Genomic DNA, 18797 nt, shown 5'->3' with positions numbered 1-18797 from the left:
AAAACATTAGCAACTACGTGCCCCCGTAGTGCACAGACCTCCGTCAAGGCCAAATGCCCAATATTGCATTGTTAACAAAAGTGGAAGATAGTTTGTATATTCAGATCCGCTCCAAAAATCTATTGGGTTCTCCCTTAGCCCATGCTACACCCTTCCACCAAGTTCATTACCTCCAACATGACCTCCTTGGCTGGGTTAATACAAAGCAGTATCAAAAGCCAAAGCTACCAATTCTGAAGAATGTTTTGCATGTATCTTATTCTGCAAAACTATAGTGACTACAGTCATCAGTCACTACTCCCAGTGTCCTTTACTTCTACCTGTGCTCTGAAAAACAGTGTGTAATCCAGACCCTTTGGTTATCGGTGACTCTAATGCACGAGGGGATATAATCTTTCGGAAAGCGGCTTAATCAGTTCCACTGCCACCAGTCCTGAACCCAGGAAATGAATCCTATCAACTCAAGCCCTACTTTGATGAGATGCTGGAAAGGGCTCATCTGAACATAAACACTGGTGACGTGGGATGTCCCATATTAGTATCACAAGCATCACATGCAACTGTGATAGAAATGCACCAACGGCATCTTTCTTGGCAGATTCCAAATTCTTAAGTCTGACCTACCTGAACTATAATTGACAGCATACACACTTTTTTACTTTTCTTTAACAGAAACATCATTTGTATGTCCATTTAAAAAAAACTGATTAAATATTTTTTTACATTTTCTCCAAAACTGCACTAGGTTACAGGACCTTCTCTCACTCAAACAAATCTTTAAAAAAAAAAGGGCTCGATTTTAGTGGACAGAGGCTTTTTGTAAAAATAAAACCCAACTGAAGCATATCTCACTTTATCTAACATCTTTTACTTTTCCACAAAAAAAAAAAAAAGGTTTGCAGGAATTAAAGCAACAAAAACAAAATTGAAATTTTTTTTTCAGGCCAAGTAATATTCTCCCATCTATAAGTTGTATTTGTAAAACAAGATCCAGAAGAGAACCCCACATACTGTATAAGGGCGTCCTGTTTTTTTTACTGCAGAAAGTTTAATTAATTTCAGTCTGAAATATAAACAATTACCATCAACACGTAGTATAGATACGAATGGGGACGACACAGACCGTATGGATAGACAACAAAAATGGGAATATATATTATATATATATATATATATCATTGTATAGATATGAAAGGTGATGAAACGGCAAAAAGTCACAACTACAAAGCACGGTAAACAAGACGGGCCGTGTTTCAGTGTGGGTCAGGTGGGTTGCAGACATCGCCGCAGACTGCTGCACTGAGGACAGTCAGCCCGTTGACAACCATCCCTCCCAGTTAGATGTGATGTGTGGCTGCTCTAACCTGTAACATGGGCACCAAAATGAAAACAAAAGATTCCTCAACGCACACACGCTGCTCAGGTAGACGCAGTTAGACGGGCAAGAACATGGTGTTGTTGACAGTAATACAGAAAAGAAAACCCTGAAAAATGAGGCTACCCTTACAGTACGTACGCAAGGAAAGGGATGTAGTGAAGAACTTGTTTCATTTTAAATGAAATTTATTAACATGTTAACATCTGCATAAAAAACGAAATACAAAGATGTATTTACAATGTATTCAATCACAACACACTTTCAATCACACGACTTGTTTACATGCCAGTCACAATCATTGTCTCATATCCATAATCTGATTTACCATAAGGAAAGCTAGCTATTATTAGACGATGTTGAGTCTTTCCATTAAGCTCCCTCTATATCAGTCCGGAAAGCACAGATTAACCAGTCATTGTTTGGCTGGTAAAGATAGTGGGGTAAAGTCCTGATAAAATGGTGATCAAGAGAATAACTTCTCCAAATTCAGAGGCCCTCCTATGATCAAACCTAAACAATGGAAGGTTTGCTTCTAGAATAATCCAATATCATGAGGAAAAGGACAGGTTGACTCAAAGGATTGGTATTGAGAGTCAGTGCATATGTATGTGTGTGCTGGTAGGGTAGACTCAGCTCAGCATGCCTCCTCTCATGTGTCCACTGTCACTCAGCCCGTGCTCTATGAGTTTGATGTCTTCCAAGTCATCTTTGATGACGCTGATCAAATGACTTAAACCGTCCTGCTGCTGTTTCAAGTGCTGAACGTGACAGATAAGAAAGAAGTGTTTCAGTTAATGCCCAACATTATTAAAAATATTTTGTCATGGTCTAGAGAACTGTACATTGGGAGGTATGGAACTAGAAGTACAGGGCACAGATAAGATGAATTTCGTAAATGTGCCGACTCACTTGTTTGATTTCCCTGAGAAGGTCTGCATCAACACTGTAGCGTTCTTCTGATCTCACAGCTCCAAAGTGATTCTGCATGCGGATTTGGGACATTAATTCATTCAACCGACCCTGGAGAACGAAAAAAACACATACACAAATATTGTATAAAAAATATTCAGTTAAGACTTTGTCTCAACTAGTGGTTTGATCTTTAACGGGCCCAATTTGTGTTTATGCTTAATTGCGTTCTGATTGTATTTGAGAATAAAGGTCACCTGTGGATTGGTTTTTTTTTAACCTCCAGTAGCGGTATGGGGCCTATGAGTGGATTCCACATGTGTTTATCTCATGGGTTATGCAATTCACATTTCTGCCAATGGAGTCACATTATTTCACTGATCTACTGGTGGCTGTAATGCACCAAGATACACCACTTGCTAATAAACAATGCAGGTTTCAAACTTCTGAGAAAAACAAACCATGCATTTTAGAGAGGAACACCCATGTAAATAAAACATTCAGGGTACTCAGCACTAAGGGTACCTTTAACTTAATAAGGATTGCAATGTTAACCATAGGATTCAAAATACTAGCCAAAATAATTACTGGAATACCACAAATACTGTAGGACAGTTTATCTTATTAGTAAACTACCAACTGGTCTTACGAAAACATTGTTTTATTTAGAAAGTCCTTGTAATTAAAACCTATAAATATGGTAACATGCAGTGAACCCTAAACATTTTACCCTAATTTCAAGTCTAGTAAGCTTAGTGAGTGAAGAAATAAGTTCTGTCAGCATGTATTTCTAACTCCTACAGTTTAGACAGACTTACCTTGAACTGTGTGGGAGCATTTAGTTCAGACTGAATGGTGTCCAGCTGCACCCTGAGATGCTCCTCATCCACTTGGATAGCATAACCACTTTTCCTTTGAATCTCCTGTTTTATCAGCACCTGCAGGGAACATAGGAACGTAGGAGGAGTGTTAAACATGATAAGAAATACCGGAGCGAAAAACAACCAAGAAGGAAAAGGCATTCATTTAAACTCAATGAAATGTGGAGATGGTATTCATCAACAAAAAATCCCTGAACAAAAACGGTGAGGCAGCTACCTGCAGCACCCTGTGAGAGAGATCCATCAGCTTCCTCTTGTACTGGGCAATCTTGGCCACAGTGGTCGCCTGGTTCTTCTGCAGTTCACTGATATCACTGGAAATAATCTGCAAGTCCATATTTGTGTTTGTAAGTGAGTAAAAACAGTAGTAAGGAAAATTGTTAACTTGTTTAGCATTTCTCCAATGATTTCAAGTTATATTTTTCAGACCTATCAAGCTGAAAACAATCCGTGCCCTGTTGCCCTACCTTAGAAATATAAATGTATTTCGGGCTTTTGTGACATTTTGCTCAACAATGGACTAAAATTGAACAATAGATGCATACAAGTTGGATGTTACATTGTTCCTTTGTCTGTGTATCGGGAGAGGCGAGTTACCTTTTAAGCCTCTTTCTCACATGATATATTTGGTGTAAATATCCTCAAATCCAAACCAAGGTTAACAGAGATTTTTCTCTGTTGCTTATATGTTAGGTAAATGTGAAGAGGATTCCCCCCTTATTTAGTGTAAGCTATAAATATATTTTATATATTAACCAAAATTATTTAAAATGATCTAAATCCTGACACACAGCTCTTTTTGTAATAGTAATTTCAGCTGTAAACAACCTGTTGGCAGCTAGCATGAATTAGACATCTGTGTACTCTGTCCTTGACACCACAAACTCAGTTTCAAAATTCCTTTGTCGATAATCAGAAGACACTGTGCCCATGTCCGGAGTCTTTTTCACATTTGGAGAACGACAGCAGTGTTTTCACTTACATCCACTCTGGTCTGGTGCTGTTTGGTCATTTGCTCCTGGATCTGCAGCCTGCGAAGCAGCTCCTTAAAACCCACCATGGGCACTGGTATTAATCTGGGAAAAAAAACATTAAAAACTTTAATGACATGACCTTACCACCGAAAGTTAAGCTACCATTTTTAGTGAACAACCAACAGCCAGTTAAAGCTGTGGCATTATGGGCATTGGTCAGGAAACGGTCAGAGCCATACTTGTCATGTGATAAAACTGCTAAATCTGTTGAGAAAATAAAGGCTGTTAACCTTTAATACTGTATATCACATTCCACTTATGGAATATGGCTTAAAGCTGCTGTGGGTAGAATGCAAAAAAAACCTGAAGAATTTACAGTAGTGTGAGATCTCTTCCTGCAGCTCTCCCTTTTCTGCCGCACGGCAATGCATGCACATACCAGCCAACAGGTACGCTCCCTCTCTGAAATGACCTGTGATTGACTCCAGTCTCTCATCACGGGCTAGATTTACTAAAGCTTTAGAGGAGATGCAGAAGTCTTGTTTTCTCTCAGACCACTTGAATTACAATATGCTATAAGATCATTATGGAAACTTTACCCGACACCACCAAAAATGAAAGTGCCTAAAACAATTATAAGGGCACTAGATCCAGTCTTAGCTCTGGCTGAGCCACCTTACAATCATTGGTACAGTAAGTGGTGTTACCCAGTACGGTGAAATGGGGGGAAATCAAGATGCAGCGACTGGAGGATCTTCCAGTCTTTTTAACCGTTTTCCCCCCTCCCCAAATTACTCATATACCACCTTTTATGGGACGTTTTGAACACACGTACTTAACCAACTTACTTCTCTGGGTCAGGGTTGTCCACCTTGGCCTGCTCCCAAATGATAGGGTCCACTCCTATTAAAAAGAGACATAACCTCAGAAGTGAATCACATACCAAAAACCTGTTGAATTCAGCGAGATGATGACACATACATGCATTTACCTGCAGGTGCATTTTGCAGAAGCTGTTTCAGCTGTGCTGGAGACAGCTCTGTGCGCGTGACAGACATGGCCACTCCAATCTGTGTGAGCTGGATCTTGATGTTGGCCTGCTCTAGATAACTGAAGAGTGTGGTGGCGGGGATCCGCTTGGAGGTGCCATTGGGAGAACGCTCCACCACGTAAATGATCACCTCTGTCCTGAGAGACAGAAAACACACAAATAAGAACCCAGATTTCTTTTTCAGGAAACTCTTTTGAAAGTAATTAGAAAACCATGTGTGTAGTAGTACTACTTAATGGCATATTATAGAAACGTACTGGTCACTGGGCAAGGCTTTGACACAGTCCACATTGACAGTGAGTGTCTGGTTGCTTCCCAGGACCTTGTGGAGGCACTCCACCAGCTGCTGCTGCTGAGCTCGCACATCAGCTTCCTTTTTATTGAGAAGCAAGACCACGAAACCATCCTCATCCTTACTCACTGGGACGCAGCTATAGCCCACCGCCTAGGAAATACAAGACACAGAGGACTTCCATTTGATGAAATTCAAAGACACCTAACAACACTTTCAACCACTCTAATGAACGATTAGCCGTTACCTTGAACCTGCAGAATGGGTTCTCCTGGGTGAAGTCAACCGGTTGGTTGTTGTTGCTGTAGTAGCCCTTCCCAGTGCCCCAGTAAGCCTGCAATTGGTTCCATTTGGCTAAGATGGAGTCACGCTCATCTCCTAACAAGGTGGGAGCTGACAGAGCAGTGACCTGCTGGTAAAGCTGGCTGGGCTGAGCCTGTTGCTGGCCAAATAAGCTTCCTGGTAGAGGAAAGGAGGTAAAATGATATCTTATACTGTCTTATTCTTTACATTTTCTGAAATATCGTTATGTCTTTGTTCATGGGGGAAACCTACGGATTAAATGATTCATGTTATTTTATATCATATATATATTTTAATATGAGGAAAGTCACTAACAAGTCTTCCAACTTTTTTTACTCTAATGGTTTCATATTTCGGCTTTGGCTGCACACTGATGGATTGATGATAATGTAAATCTGTAACTTTCTGCTTGTTGTCGCCCTCTACAGTGAAAAGAGGTGTACAGCACAGTTGGTAGAGTTGTCGTAAAGGTTATGTTTGAGACTGCTGTGCAAAAAATTAAAAATAAATTAAAAAATAACTGCAAAAACTATCTAACAAGAATCTATGATACTGCTGGACTTGATTTTGAAATGAGAAAATAAAAACGTGAATTGCAGTTCCCAGTACAGTGGCAAACTCACTTTACTGGCACTATCATCTAGGACAGGCTGAATAGCATTTCTCCAACCATGGTCAATGTGCTCATTTGTGCATTTTATGATGATCGTCCAAAAAAAACAGATGGTCAAATTAGTCATTTACTTATTTAAAAACAAATTACGGATATGAGCTTTAATGTTCTGCAATGACTGCCTTGTCTAGGGCATCATCTTCTAATTTTCACATGGAAACAAACTGTTATTTGGAAATCCGGGGTCTCACCTGGCTGCTGCTGAGTTGGCTGGATATTAAAGCCTCCAAACCCACCCAGGCCAGTTGTTCCTAATCCAGTTCCAAATCCTGTAGTCCCAGCAGTGGTCCCAGCCCCAAGCCCAGAGGAGAACCCAAAGCCTTTGTTCTGCGTGTTACCAAACAGGCTTCCTAAAACAGAAGAATGAGCCAACATAGTGAGAAAAGAAAAAAAATCTACATTAATGCTTCTGATCTTTACAGAGGAATCACTGCATGAGTGACAATAAGGATGTATGCACAGTGGAATGACAGACACCTTATGGCAGATATTTGTTGGCTTTTCGACTTAACACTGAGCGTGCAACAGTATGCAACAGCACAGCTTTAGGAGTAAGGTTTAGAAAACTGAAACCAAACAAACCATTTCTCACCCTGCATTTGGCCTCATTAAATAGCACTTGCATTGGTTAGGCCGATTGGTTATACACTGGTTATTTTCATCCTAATGTAAGTACAGCTGATAAATTCTGCCTTTGATGATTTTTGACTCAGTTGAGAAAAACCCTCTTTTTAAAAACAAAATACTGTGTGTGCATACATATTTTACATCCTGCACATAAATGTCAACAAAAAAGAAGGGAACATTCATATTTCTTGTTAAGACTGAATGCAGTTACTCTACTGACCTGTGGTGTTAGAGGGAGTAGCAAAGCTAAAGGTGGACCCTGGTGCAGTAGCAGTTGTTGTATTTGTTCCAAATCCACCAAATGTGCCTGAGAAACAAAGAAAATCATGCCAAATGGAATAAAGAAGGTGACACAAAAAGGAGGTGAGAGACAGATAAATGGAGGAAAGAATAAAATCGCTATTTGACATATAGCAGAAGAGAAAAATCATGACTTAGCTTTAAGATTAATAAAAAGGAAAACTGAATTGTATTTCCATTTAGCATTGTTCTTCTGTCTTACAGAAAGGGTGAACATTTACGGTTTATCTACAGGAATAAAATGAGATGATTGCATAATTCAACATTTATTTTCCTCATGCAAATGACAACAACAATGCATGGCATTTTATGAGACAAAGCAACATGTGAGACGAAAAATCACTGCACCACAGAGATGTGAAAATGGATGAAAGTGTGTGTTAACAGACAGACTGTACTGATTAATCAATCAATCAATCAATCAATCAATCACAAAGGTCATCTACCTGTGCTAGCCAGGCTATTACCAAAATTGAAAACAGTGCCAGTGGTGGTTGCTGTACCAAAGCACCCCACATTAAAGCTGACTGCTGCTGGGTTGGCATTTAAACCAATCCCCCCAAAACTAAACCCACCAGCCGTGGTGTTTCCAGCTCCCAGCCCCCCAAATCCTGCAGCCAGCGGAGGCAGGCAGCGGAAAAAGAAAGAATGACATGGAGGAGTTAAATGACAAAAGGTCAGGCCTCGTATCTGCTTATTCATTGTAAAAACAGTCTTCCGGTACCTTAAAAGAGACAGGACTAATAAACGTTGATTTGTACATAACGTGTATCTTACCAGTGTTGGTGGAGCCAAAACTAAATCCTGTGGCTGGTGCAGCAGCAGTGGTGGTGGCTGCCCCAAAACCAGGGGCGGTAAGAGCTACAAAGAAAAAGCAGACAAGATAGGGAGTCAGTTAAAAACCCTAGCGAATCTGACGGCCGGCCGATACGAACAAATTGCACAAATTTGGTATGACTGGAAAGCCGAGACTCTTGTGGATTAATTTCAGTCTTTCTGATTTACCGTAACTACCAAATGACGGCCAACAATATATTTGAGTATCAGCCACGGATAAATCATCTTTCCTTTGATTTCATTCACGCCTTGTGGTGCCCACAGAGTCAACAGAATCTACTCTAGTACGTACAAATTATATACAAATGTCCCATAAAAAAAAACAAGGGACACACACCACAATGATTTAAGAAAGTTAACAGATCGGATTTTCACACTAATTGGCTTACATCCATATGCATTTAACTTAGTACAAAAAAAAAAAGGTGTACGATTGGTAAAGCTTTGCAGCGATGCCCAATTGAATGTAATTATCTAAGGTGATTAAAGAGTCTATTGCTACTGCTACTCCACCGCCTTAACTTATTATAGACTAACATAATGATGCCAAACCCACACTAAATAACTGAAAATATTACTAGCCCTACATCATCACTGCTTTAAGTCCTGTATTAATATTGTATACCACTGTGTGTTGGTTTCCCCCCCGTTTATTTTAACCTGATCCTAAACTTAGCCCTGGCTTACTAAAAACTGGAGTTGGTGCCAGGGCACTGCACTCCTATGTTTAGGATGTGTTAAATGTGAGAGGACAAATTTCTTTTGTATGCAAATGCTGAGAAATGACAATAAAGGAATATTATTGGTAACTCTTTATAAACATCACTGATAAATGGGAAATTGAATTGTTATTTTACCGTTATCAACCAATGATCTGATGATTTATAATGTTTACTAATTATTAGTAATGTCATAATTTATGTTTTATCATTAGTTTATTGTAATATAAAAAGGATTAGTTTATACATTTAGAAAGACAGTTAATACTTTGTAAATGGTTCATAATGTTTTGTAAACATTGTTTGGGTGGCTACTATAAAGTTGCAACTAATGCTTATAATAATTAGTTAATGATTATTAAGTGGTTTATAAAGCAAAAAAGTAACATTAATTTGGCCCATTTTAAATATTATATTAAAAGTATTGATTGTTTGTGCACTGACATAAGCTATCTAAATAATGTTTATAGATGCTTTACATTGTATTTATTACCCATTAACAAGGTATTATAATCTTATAATCATCAATTACAACTTTATAATGGCCATCCAAATAATGTTTATCGGCAGTTTAAAAATGATTTCTTAAAGGTTTACAAGTCATTGAGCAAGCATTACCAAATACTTTAATAATCATAAAATGTGTAAAACTGCTAAAATAGCAAACTAAAGCATTATTAATAATTCATAAACATAGTTAATTATGCCATTGTTGACAGTTAAATCATTATAAACTTAACTTTAACTAACATTACTTTACCATGTATTAGTGATGGTTATTATAAAGTGTTACCATCTTGTTTTATTTAAACCCCAACCAGTCATTATCGGAGTCGGGGACGGACATTTGCAAAACGAATCCTCGCCCTTGAAGCCTTTTCTCATGTGAAACCAAAATATATATATATATATAAATATACTGCTCTCACGCAGGTGGGACAGTTCCATTGTGGCATCTCTCCAACAAAAACACAGCCGAGCAGCTGTGTTTACTGCGGGTTATTGAGGTGCCCCCTTCAGTGGGAATCAGATCTCTGGACTTACTGCCGAATCCGGATGAGGCGGTGGTGGTGGTGGCTGCTGGTCCAAAGCCAAATGCTGCTGTTGATGCTGCTGTGGTTTTGGCACCAAATGAACCGAATGAAAACCCGGACGTGCCTTCACATGAACATAGAGATTGCTATGAGTGTTGGGTGAGACGTTAACGTACAGCTACAGTGGGTTCCACAAGCTGCAAGCCCATGTTTTTCAAGGAGCGTTATCTTACGCGGATAAACACTAGCTAGCTAACTTGTGAGGAGTATTCATTAGCCCAAACAGCTAACGTTAGCCAAGGGCTAGCTACATCATAACGGTACACATACAGTAATGAACGTTAACTAGCGAGCGCTGTTTCATTGAAGCCTAGTTTAACATTTAAACGAGTTAGCCTATTACATAGGTGGCGAAACAGCTAGCTAGCTAACGTTAACTGCAAGTCTCAGACATCTAGAAAGTATTTCGCGATAAGTTGATCGTTGGTCCGGTAACGTTAACGTAGATGAGGGAGGAGTGCGCTCACCATTTATATGTATTAGTAACGTTAGTGTATACACACCAACATAACGCTATTTTGACACTTTATGAGTGACATATTTCCAGCCTCGATAAAATACTCCCAAATCAAATTAAAATGTACTTACTTGCCGCTGGGTTACTCGTGGCGCCGCCAAAACTGAACGCCATGTTGACTGTCTTCTTCTTTTTCTTTGGGTTTAAACGGCAGCTTGCATCCTTAATGTTGCACTACTGCCATCTTCTGGAGTTAGTTAACTCCTACAGTGTATGTCAGATTTCCAATGGATTTCCCTCGTGAACCCTGTTTTCATTAGGAAGCTGACCAAGCATGTGTCTGCCTTGCCCTCTTTCACCACACTCCAGTATGTTCTTTACTCCTGCTTCTGTTAGCCCTAATTTCATATCTTCCAACATTTAATTTCTTCCTCTCTGATACATGTTTCCTGACCAGTAGGCCTACATGCGCTAATAGTTTATGATACATCACAATGATCACGAAAACAGTTGGATACTTTCCTATAATGTTATGTGTGCTGTTTAGGTTGTTGTGCCCAATTCTCAGCCTGCTTTTTGTTACTTTCCATTTGGTTCCCCATACCTACTCATTTTTGGAATGTCTCCTTTATAATTGCAAAACAATGCTTTTGCCCATGTTGAGTTACTTTTCTCCACATTGCCTTTTCCCTCTGATTTTGATCATTTAAATCAGTAAGCTTAGCAGTTGCAATTTCAGATATCTAAATTTAACTTATAAATGACTTAAAGCTGTAATCTTGAATATTCGTTTTTAAAGAAATCTCTGTTAAGTCACTATCCACCAATGAAGGAGGTAACACAATGGTGATTGAGCCTTTGGCCCACTGATGAAAGTATTGCGATATTTATATATTTGCAGTATTATCAACTGGGTTTCTGGCGTGACATCTCCCGAGAAAAAATTTAACTATGCACACATTTCTGAAAACTTGAAGCTCATGTATCGACAAGACTCAGAACTGACAGACAACAGAAATAAATGAGATCCATTCTATTTCTTTGCTCCAAACTGCTAAACTCTGAGCACATTTCCATTGTTTTCACTAAAATAGAAACTCTAAATCCCCCAGGAACCAGTGAAATATTAAGGATTGCCACATTAAATTAAAAACTCTCTTTCACTTCAGCAGTACATTCTCTAATTTGATAAGGGATTGTATGGACTTCTTGCTTTTACTTCTCTAAAACGAGAACCAAACAGTCAAAAAGGAAGACACATTTACTGAAACTACTTTTATTTTTGTGTACACAGTATTAACAGTCAGCGTTTCAAAACAAGCTGACAATAACAAGAACAAGTGGTTATAGCAGTAACAATAATTTCAGAAAGTACAATCTGTTATCAAAGTATGGCACAAAGTAGCATAGTGTACAGTCCATATGGTTCTTTCTGTGTTTTGGTTTTACCAACTCAACAAATAATTTATCCTTTTTAACCACAACACTAATATTGTGTAATACTGTGTTTTTTGCTTAAAAAAGCTTGCTTTATCCATTCATTCCCCTTCTAATGAAATTATGATACATTATGCACTCTCATGAATTTCTTCTATTTTCTTGTTGTACATAACTGATTAAAGTATACATCAAACACAAATAGTAAAATCAAATGAGGAAGCAGAAATCCCTAAATGAAACTTGTTACAGCTTCTCTGCTATCGTCTGATATATTTAATGCTGATTATTGCAGTGCATGTAATGACGAGGTGGTACGAAGGAAGTCATTCATCCTTAAATGGTACAACTAAGAATAAGCACAGAAATAAAAGCTGGGCTTAACGCAGTTCAAAAGTAGTAATTCTGCAGCATTTTCTATATTACATTAAATGGCACCTGAAATCAATTGTTTTCACCAGCCTTGAGTGAGAAAGCTGTGGCTCTGCACAACAATCTATCATTCATGAAAAGTGTTTTCAGAGTGCAGTTTGACCCTGCCGCCAACTATAAAAACTCATAGCAGTTTCATGCTTAGTTTTGTTTGGTATCTGGAAGAAAACGATATACAGTATACAGAGAGTAGATGTGTTGGTTTGACATGACGTTTTTTTCACAAAATATGTGAAAACTATAAAAGGCAAAATAAATTCAGTAACATTGATTATTTTAAAAGGCACAACTACAGAGTTTCTTCATATTGAACCTTCATGAGTTTTTAGTTGCAATGGTTTGACACCTGACATGAAGTCTTTCACAAACATTAAAGAAAAAAAAGGTTTGTTTGGTGTCTTATTCAGCACCAACAATATCTAAGTAAGGCCTTCAACAAAAGCATCAAAAAAGCACATATTGAAATGATAAGCTGAATTCTATTTTTTAAATGGCGGTCAACGTTATGTGAGAAGTTATGTAGGACAAAAATACTGTCTACACATATTCTGTACTGTATGAATCATTTCAACCACAAAATCCTGTCATATTCAGGCCTTTATATGGCTGATAAAGGTGTTGATCATTATACTACTAGAAGACAACTGTGAAACTTTAACTTAGCATGTTCCTCATTCAAACATTTCTACATTTACAAAAAACAAAAAGGATTTATTTTTTAACAAAAATTAAAATATCCAAAATATACAGCGTTTTGTCTGATGTTCATTCTAATCATACAATGAGAGGAATGTAAACAGTTCAACACACCTTACACTGTATATATACAAAAATATACTCTGAAGGTTTCTCAATTGCGGTGCTAACATGTTTACAGATATCCCTCTAAATACAGTGCATGAACAGAAAACACTAATGAGCAATGGCAATGTTTTGTAACATTTAGTTTAGAATGAAATGCAGATGAAACATAGTAATACTGAATTGATTAAATTGCTGCACAAAGAGAAGACTTGCAGTATGTTTTTGCTTCTCTCCCTTTCTTTAATGGTGATTGGTTGTATCTAAGCAGAGGACCCCTGAGAGTGACCTATGATATCTAAAAAACTCACGATTTATGGACTTCATTACCCTGGTCCCAAATTACCCTCTATGCCCTGTAACATAGTAATCAGTCACTGAAATCTGAAGGCACAATCTAGGTAAACTAGGTAAAATAAGGTGAGGCCATAGCACTAAAATCAAAATGATCCCACACCTGAGGGTAAAAGGGTGGGTTTGTTTGTTTCGGATCACCGCAAAGTAGGTACTCCATTTCTACTCATTTGAGAACTGCAGCTTTCAGCAACTGATTTAACCAAACAGCAAAAAGTAGCCCTCGACACAGTGTTTTTGAATGAATGTCAAACTTTTTCTGGGAGTATATTGTGCTAGACCTGGACTTTAGGTAGCTCTGCATGGCTAAAATTAATACATACAGGACAGTATGTTTGAAACTAAAAACATGTTTCCCTCCTGTAGCCCTCAACCCCCCACCCCAAAGATTTCCAATCATAAAGGATATATTGACAATAATCTCTCTCCTGAAAACCCAAATCCCTATTTGTATTTCTGAGGGTTGTAGATGTACAAAGTGCCCTTCTGATCATTCTCCCCCTCCTCAAGCTTATGGGTCACCTTTAGGTGACAGACCGATATAGGTTCCATTTTGAGGATCTTCCTTTTCCTTGTCACTGACTGGAGAGTAAGAAGTGTCCTCTTCAGTGGAGGTCTGTAGTTGGATTGTGAGGGAAAACAACATATTATAACTCATCTCCTCTTAATTTGTACACTTATACTGTAATAAAAAAAAGGATTGGTGTCCTTGTTGTGTTGTCTTACATTACCAGTGACACTTTTACATTACTTAAATATGCATTTAGTATTACAATATTATGTTAATTTGTTAAAAACAGATGATACATTTAAAGTACAGCACCAGAATTATTTCATGAGGGGTGAAAGTCATCCAACTGCATACTCAGAAATAAAATTAAAGATGCATATGGACAAAAGGCTCAATATAGTACGGCACAAGCTTGAATAAAGCACACACAACATAGAAAAGTTAAACAAAGCAGCAAAATAACCATAAAGACTTACAGCATAGAGAGCCTTGGTAAACACAGTGCGCTTAACTTCCTTCTGTACAGAGACACAGTGATAAAGACATGCACAGTGCAATTAGTGTGTGGTCAAGCAAGTTGCAATTGAATGAATTATGCAAAAAAATGAACACCGATTACTTATTGGAACAAAGCAAGGAAATTGTAAGCTGTTAAAACAAAATCAGGTAAGAAGTGTCATACCTTCTGTTTGTGGGCCCGGACCAGAAGGATGATGAGGACTGCGAGCAGTATGGCACCCAGTCCCACAATAATGAGCGGGAAGTTGGACACTAGAGTGACAATCAGCAGCAGCTTGTATACTCTCGCCGCAGACACATCATCAATCACCACACTCTGCGTATTAAAAGACCACGCGAAAGAAACGTTATGGAGAGGAAACTTTGTATAAAATTAGTGACCGGTTTAACATCTTGTATAAACTACTTTCTAGTGGTTTAGTCCTGATTTGTGTTGTTCTCTGTACATAAAACAAAGGGGTTTCTTATTGAAATACTACATTTTTATTTTGGAACTCAACGTTATGATGATTAACTAACCTAATGTGTTCTCTACCGTCAGCATTTCTTTAATGTTTCTTACCTCATTGAGGAACATGACGGGAAAGATTGTCTCATTAAGCGATCTAGTTTTCCTGTTGTGAACACAATGAAAAGAGTGTGAAGTAATCATATACAGTACAGAAACACATTCATCTATATTATAAAATAATAACTTGTTTAGCTTGTGTTTGGATGCAGATACTTACGGGAATCCAGAGATTCTGCTGAGCAAGATGTTTATCTGTGCTCTCTTGTTTGCACGAACAATCACTCCAGTGGTCTGCAAGCAAAATATATAAAAAAAATTGTGTTAATAATGTAAAGTAAAGAATTATATCACCAGAACGACAGCGACTCGAAAAGCTATACAATATGCGACACAAGTAAAAACTCCTTTGTTCCCTGTGCAATAACTCTGCTAAATTTGCAAATGTAATTTAGGTGTTTTTTAGAGATAGTATTGTGTAAAATTGTGTTCTATATATTGTATGTACAGGAAGCATTTTTGGACTAGTGTTTGGTATCTTGCACTCCTGACTGCAGATCAAGTTTGCCATGTGGGATAATAAAATGACTCAACTTCTTCTTCTGTACTACTACGTATATGCCACTAGGTGGTGTAGCAGTACATATTAATGTAGCATGGCGTTCCTTTCAACATAGTTCAATGAAATGCGTTGCTCCTACATAATTTCATAGAGGATTGAAATGTGCAAACAAAGAAGAGTCATAGCATTAATGTTCATCACAACTGCAGAGTAAAAAAGTGCATTTGAGGCTTACCGGGTTAAGGTCTAGGAAGGTTTGGTGATGCTGTCTTTGAGGGGACAGTCCTTTAATGGCAGCCACATATTTAGGATCTCCCAGGTAAAAATGAGGAAAGGAGGCAACCACTGGGGCACCTATGTGAGGAGAGGAGACATTTCAGGGGAAAACAATAAGGGAAGACAACATTTAGCTGAGCAAATCAACAATTAATTATGTATATCTACACTGTAAAATGAATGAGTCACAGCAAAAGAGTTCTCCTTGCGCCGCAAAGTCCTTAAGAGAAGTTGATGAGATATAATCTGATCGCCATCGCAAGATACACAGCATGTTGCTCAGGGTCAATCTTCTAAAGAAAATAAACAATAGGTACACAAACGGACCACAACCCAGGTTGTTGGACAAATTAAGGGCCATATCTGATATCCAGAAAAAGAGTCTTGTTACTCTTACTAAGTTCCTTCCTCATATTGTCAACAGGCCAATATGGCCTTGGTCAAGACAAATAAATGTGTGGTCAAGTGAAACATTCTTGCGTATGTTCCACCTGTGCAATGTTGGACGAAGTCTGTGTCTCAGCGGCAACAACAAAGTCAGATGGTGGCCCAGTGAGAGGGGCTGATGAAGTGGGGCAGAGGTGACAGTTTTCCTGCCCTTGTGTTTGGCAACATGCGTTTGATAAAAACATTGGACACCCTTGGTCACCTGAGAAGCTGGTTCCATGACAACCAACAAGGTCACACACACACACACACACACACACACACACACACACACACACACACACACACACACACACACACACACACACACGCACGTATTGTTATACTTATGAGTGCCACTTAACTGCTAATTCCTTAACTCCTGACCTTAACCCTCTGCACACGCTTTTAAATCCTCCTCACCTGAGAAGAATGAAATGCCTTTTGTTGGCTAAACTATACTACTAAATTGGCTTTTGTGTATACTTAACATTTATGTGGACGGCAGACCTTAGTTGCCATTACAGTAATCTCAGTACGTTATGAAAATCATCTCGCAAACACCAATCCTTCACAGCAAATAACTGGTTATGTATCTGTTTTTTCCATTGTCACCATTATTCACATTGCATGTTGATACTGAAATGAATAGAAAGTAATACATTCCTCAAAGGTATTCAAATGCATTAAAAACTAAAACATAGTACAAATATAGTATTTATAGTAAATGTGTACAACATGTTAAAACTCTGGTATTGTTGTTTCACAGGGAATGATAATATATGAGGGGAAAAAATTGGTCAGTGAGCACAGGCACTAAGGTAATGCCTGGTCATATTCAAGGCCAGAATCAGGTGATAGGGCTTACCGCCCCCTCAGCCACTGGGCCAATCATGGTCAGATGGCGCCTGAGGTGTGGAGAGGGCTGGAGAGCTGTGTCATATTGGTTATTTAAAGGGTATTAGTGGTGGTTATAGTAGGAAAGAAAGCAAAGGAGGGCTTGACTGATATTAGAATAAAAAAATGATGTGTTGCTGTGTAGAAAGTAGGGCTGTCAGCATTAACGCGTTAATCGCGATGCGATGAATGGTCGAGCATAACGCATTAATTTTTTTTAATCGTATTAATCGCATGCCTTATTTTCACTTCACTCGGCTTTGCGTCGTGCCTAACAGGCTACTATTTTGCCGTACTTCCTCGTAACACATCCTGCTGCTGCAGGAATAGCAACGCGGATTTCGGTGCCTCATTCCGGTGCCACTGATATGCCTGCACTTCTCTCTGATGCTCTGAAAATGGACGTTACAGGAAACAGAAACATCGCTGCACATGACGCTAGTTAACACTACACTTGACAGCAGCTAACGTTAGCCTACCGCTAGCTAGTAGCTGGATTAAACACGGTTACAATGCTGACAGCTAACGCTAAACGGTGTAAAGTGTGTCTGTATTTCACTTTAGAGGATTCCGACACCGGGATGTAACAATCTGCAGCTGCTGTTGTCGGAAAAACACAGACGGTGCGTTCAATCAAACTGGTAATTTACAGCCTTGTGGTGCATTCAAAGTTGTTGTTAAATTCAAATATGTGACTAGATTAAATATATAATAAACAAATACAAATCTTATAATCAAGTTCATAAAGTCACTTTCTTTGCATTCATTTGATTCTCAATCAAGATACACTGGTAAGAATGGCTTTCCATTGTTAATATGTACTTAAAAACAGTTCTGAAATGCGAAATAATACAATTTTAATCATGTGATAAAACATGCGATTAATCGCGATTAACTATAGAAATTCAACGATTAATCGCGATTAAGAAAATGTAATCGTTTGACAGCCCTAGTAGAAAGCAAAGATCTTAGCCTCCACAGTAAATATATGTGTTCACTAGAAAGACTCAGGTCAGCGTGTAAGCTCAGAGACTTTGTGTAGGCTGTTAAGGGTTGGGAGCGCAGAATGTAGTACTTTGAAAGAGGCATGTGAAAGTGCAAAGCGTGGGTTAGGAAGTACGCTGCACGAGCTGACATTTACCTTTCCGACAAGGACTGACTTTAAGAAGGCCAGTTCCCAGGCACTCTTGTGGGGTGACGCAGAAACCCTCATTGGCTGGGTTCTCCTCTTTGCTGGCAAAAACAGAGCGTGGCGGTGTGAAACGGTAGGCTGGGATTCCGTTCACCTCTACATCCTTCTCAAATTCCATGTGGATCGACCTGGAGAGCAAAGCAAGAACATTTTCTTATTTATCATATCTTCTTTCTCTTCATCTCTGTTTACCACCCATAAAATAAATAAACCCATATGCATAAAATAAGAATACAAAGGAAATATTACAGTGATTTCTTTACAGGGGCTGGTACATGAGCGGGCACAGGAGCGATAAAAGCAGCTCGATAGAATTACTATAATAATATTTCTACATGTCTGGTCCCTTGGTATTGAAACTATTTCCAAGTAGGCGCACAGACACTT

At 38.6% G+C, this 18797-nt stretch overlaps 2 protein-coding genes across 5 annotated transcripts in view; both read right to left on the bottom strand.

Moving 5' to 3' along the window:
• Positions 1 to 1542: 1542 nt before the first annotated feature.
• nup54 (nucleoporin 54) lies at positions 1543 to 10701 on the bottom strand. Of its 2 annotated transcripts, XM_078271749.1 has the most exons (14): positions 10627 to 10688; positions 9989 to 10102; positions 8166 to 8249; positions 7309 to 7395; positions 6653 to 6811; positions 5733 to 5944; positions 5451 to 5638; positions 5134 to 5330; positions 4991 to 5045; positions 4151 to 4244; positions 3386 to 3493; positions 3106 to 3225; positions 2288 to 2398; positions 1543 to 2136 (listed from the first exon to the last, which is right to left on the bottom strand). In XM_078271749.1, exons 1-14 carry the CDS (start codon positions 10667 to 10669, stop codon positions 2008 to 2010), a joined length of 1701 nt encoding a protein of 566 aa, XP_078127875.1. In that variant the 5' UTR covers positions 10670 to 10688; the 3' UTR covers positions 1543 to 2007. The 2 variants fall into 2 exon arrangements, with proteins under 2 accessions (XP_078127875.1, XP_078127876.1); XM_078271750.1 differs by lacking the exon at positions 9989 to 10102 and having other exon boundaries at positions 10627 to 10701.
• Positions 10702 to 11755: 1054 nt separating this feature from the next.
• LOC144531872 (lysosome membrane protein 2-like) overlaps positions 11756 to 18797 on the bottom strand; it is a 45380-nt gene continuing 38338 nt past the window's right edge. For 2 of the 3 annotated variants that reach the window (XM_078272223.1, XM_078272221.1), the window contains 7 exons: positions 18360 to 18538; positions 15855 to 15973; positions 15278 to 15351; positions 15112 to 15163; positions 14713 to 14865; positions 14507 to 14548; positions 11756 to 14135 (listed from right to left, as the gene is read on the bottom strand). In XM_078272223.1, coding sequence (XP_078128349.1) covers positions 14031 to 14135; positions 14507 to 14548; positions 14713 to 14865; positions 15112 to 15163; positions 15278 to 15351; positions 15855 to 15973; positions 18360 to 18538 — 724 coding nt within the window. In that variant the 3' untranslated portion in view covers positions 11756 to 14030. The remainder of the gene's footprint in view (positions 14136 to 14506; positions 14549 to 14712; positions 14866 to 15111; positions 15164 to 15277; positions 15352 to 15854; positions 15974 to 18359; positions 18539 to 18797) is intronic. The other variant, XM_078272222.1, reaches the window with a different exon arrangement.

The sequence above is a fragment of the Sander vitreus genome, chromosome 16 (genome assembly GCF_031162955.1).
Source record: "Sander vitreus isolate 19-12246 chromosome 16, sanVit1, whole genome shotgun sequence".
Lineage (NCBI taxonomy): Eukaryota > Metazoa > Chordata > Actinopteri > Perciformes > Percidae > Sander > Sander vitreus.
Note: the sequence above shows the minus strand (reverse complement) of the source record. Positions and strands in the feature narration are given on the sequence as shown.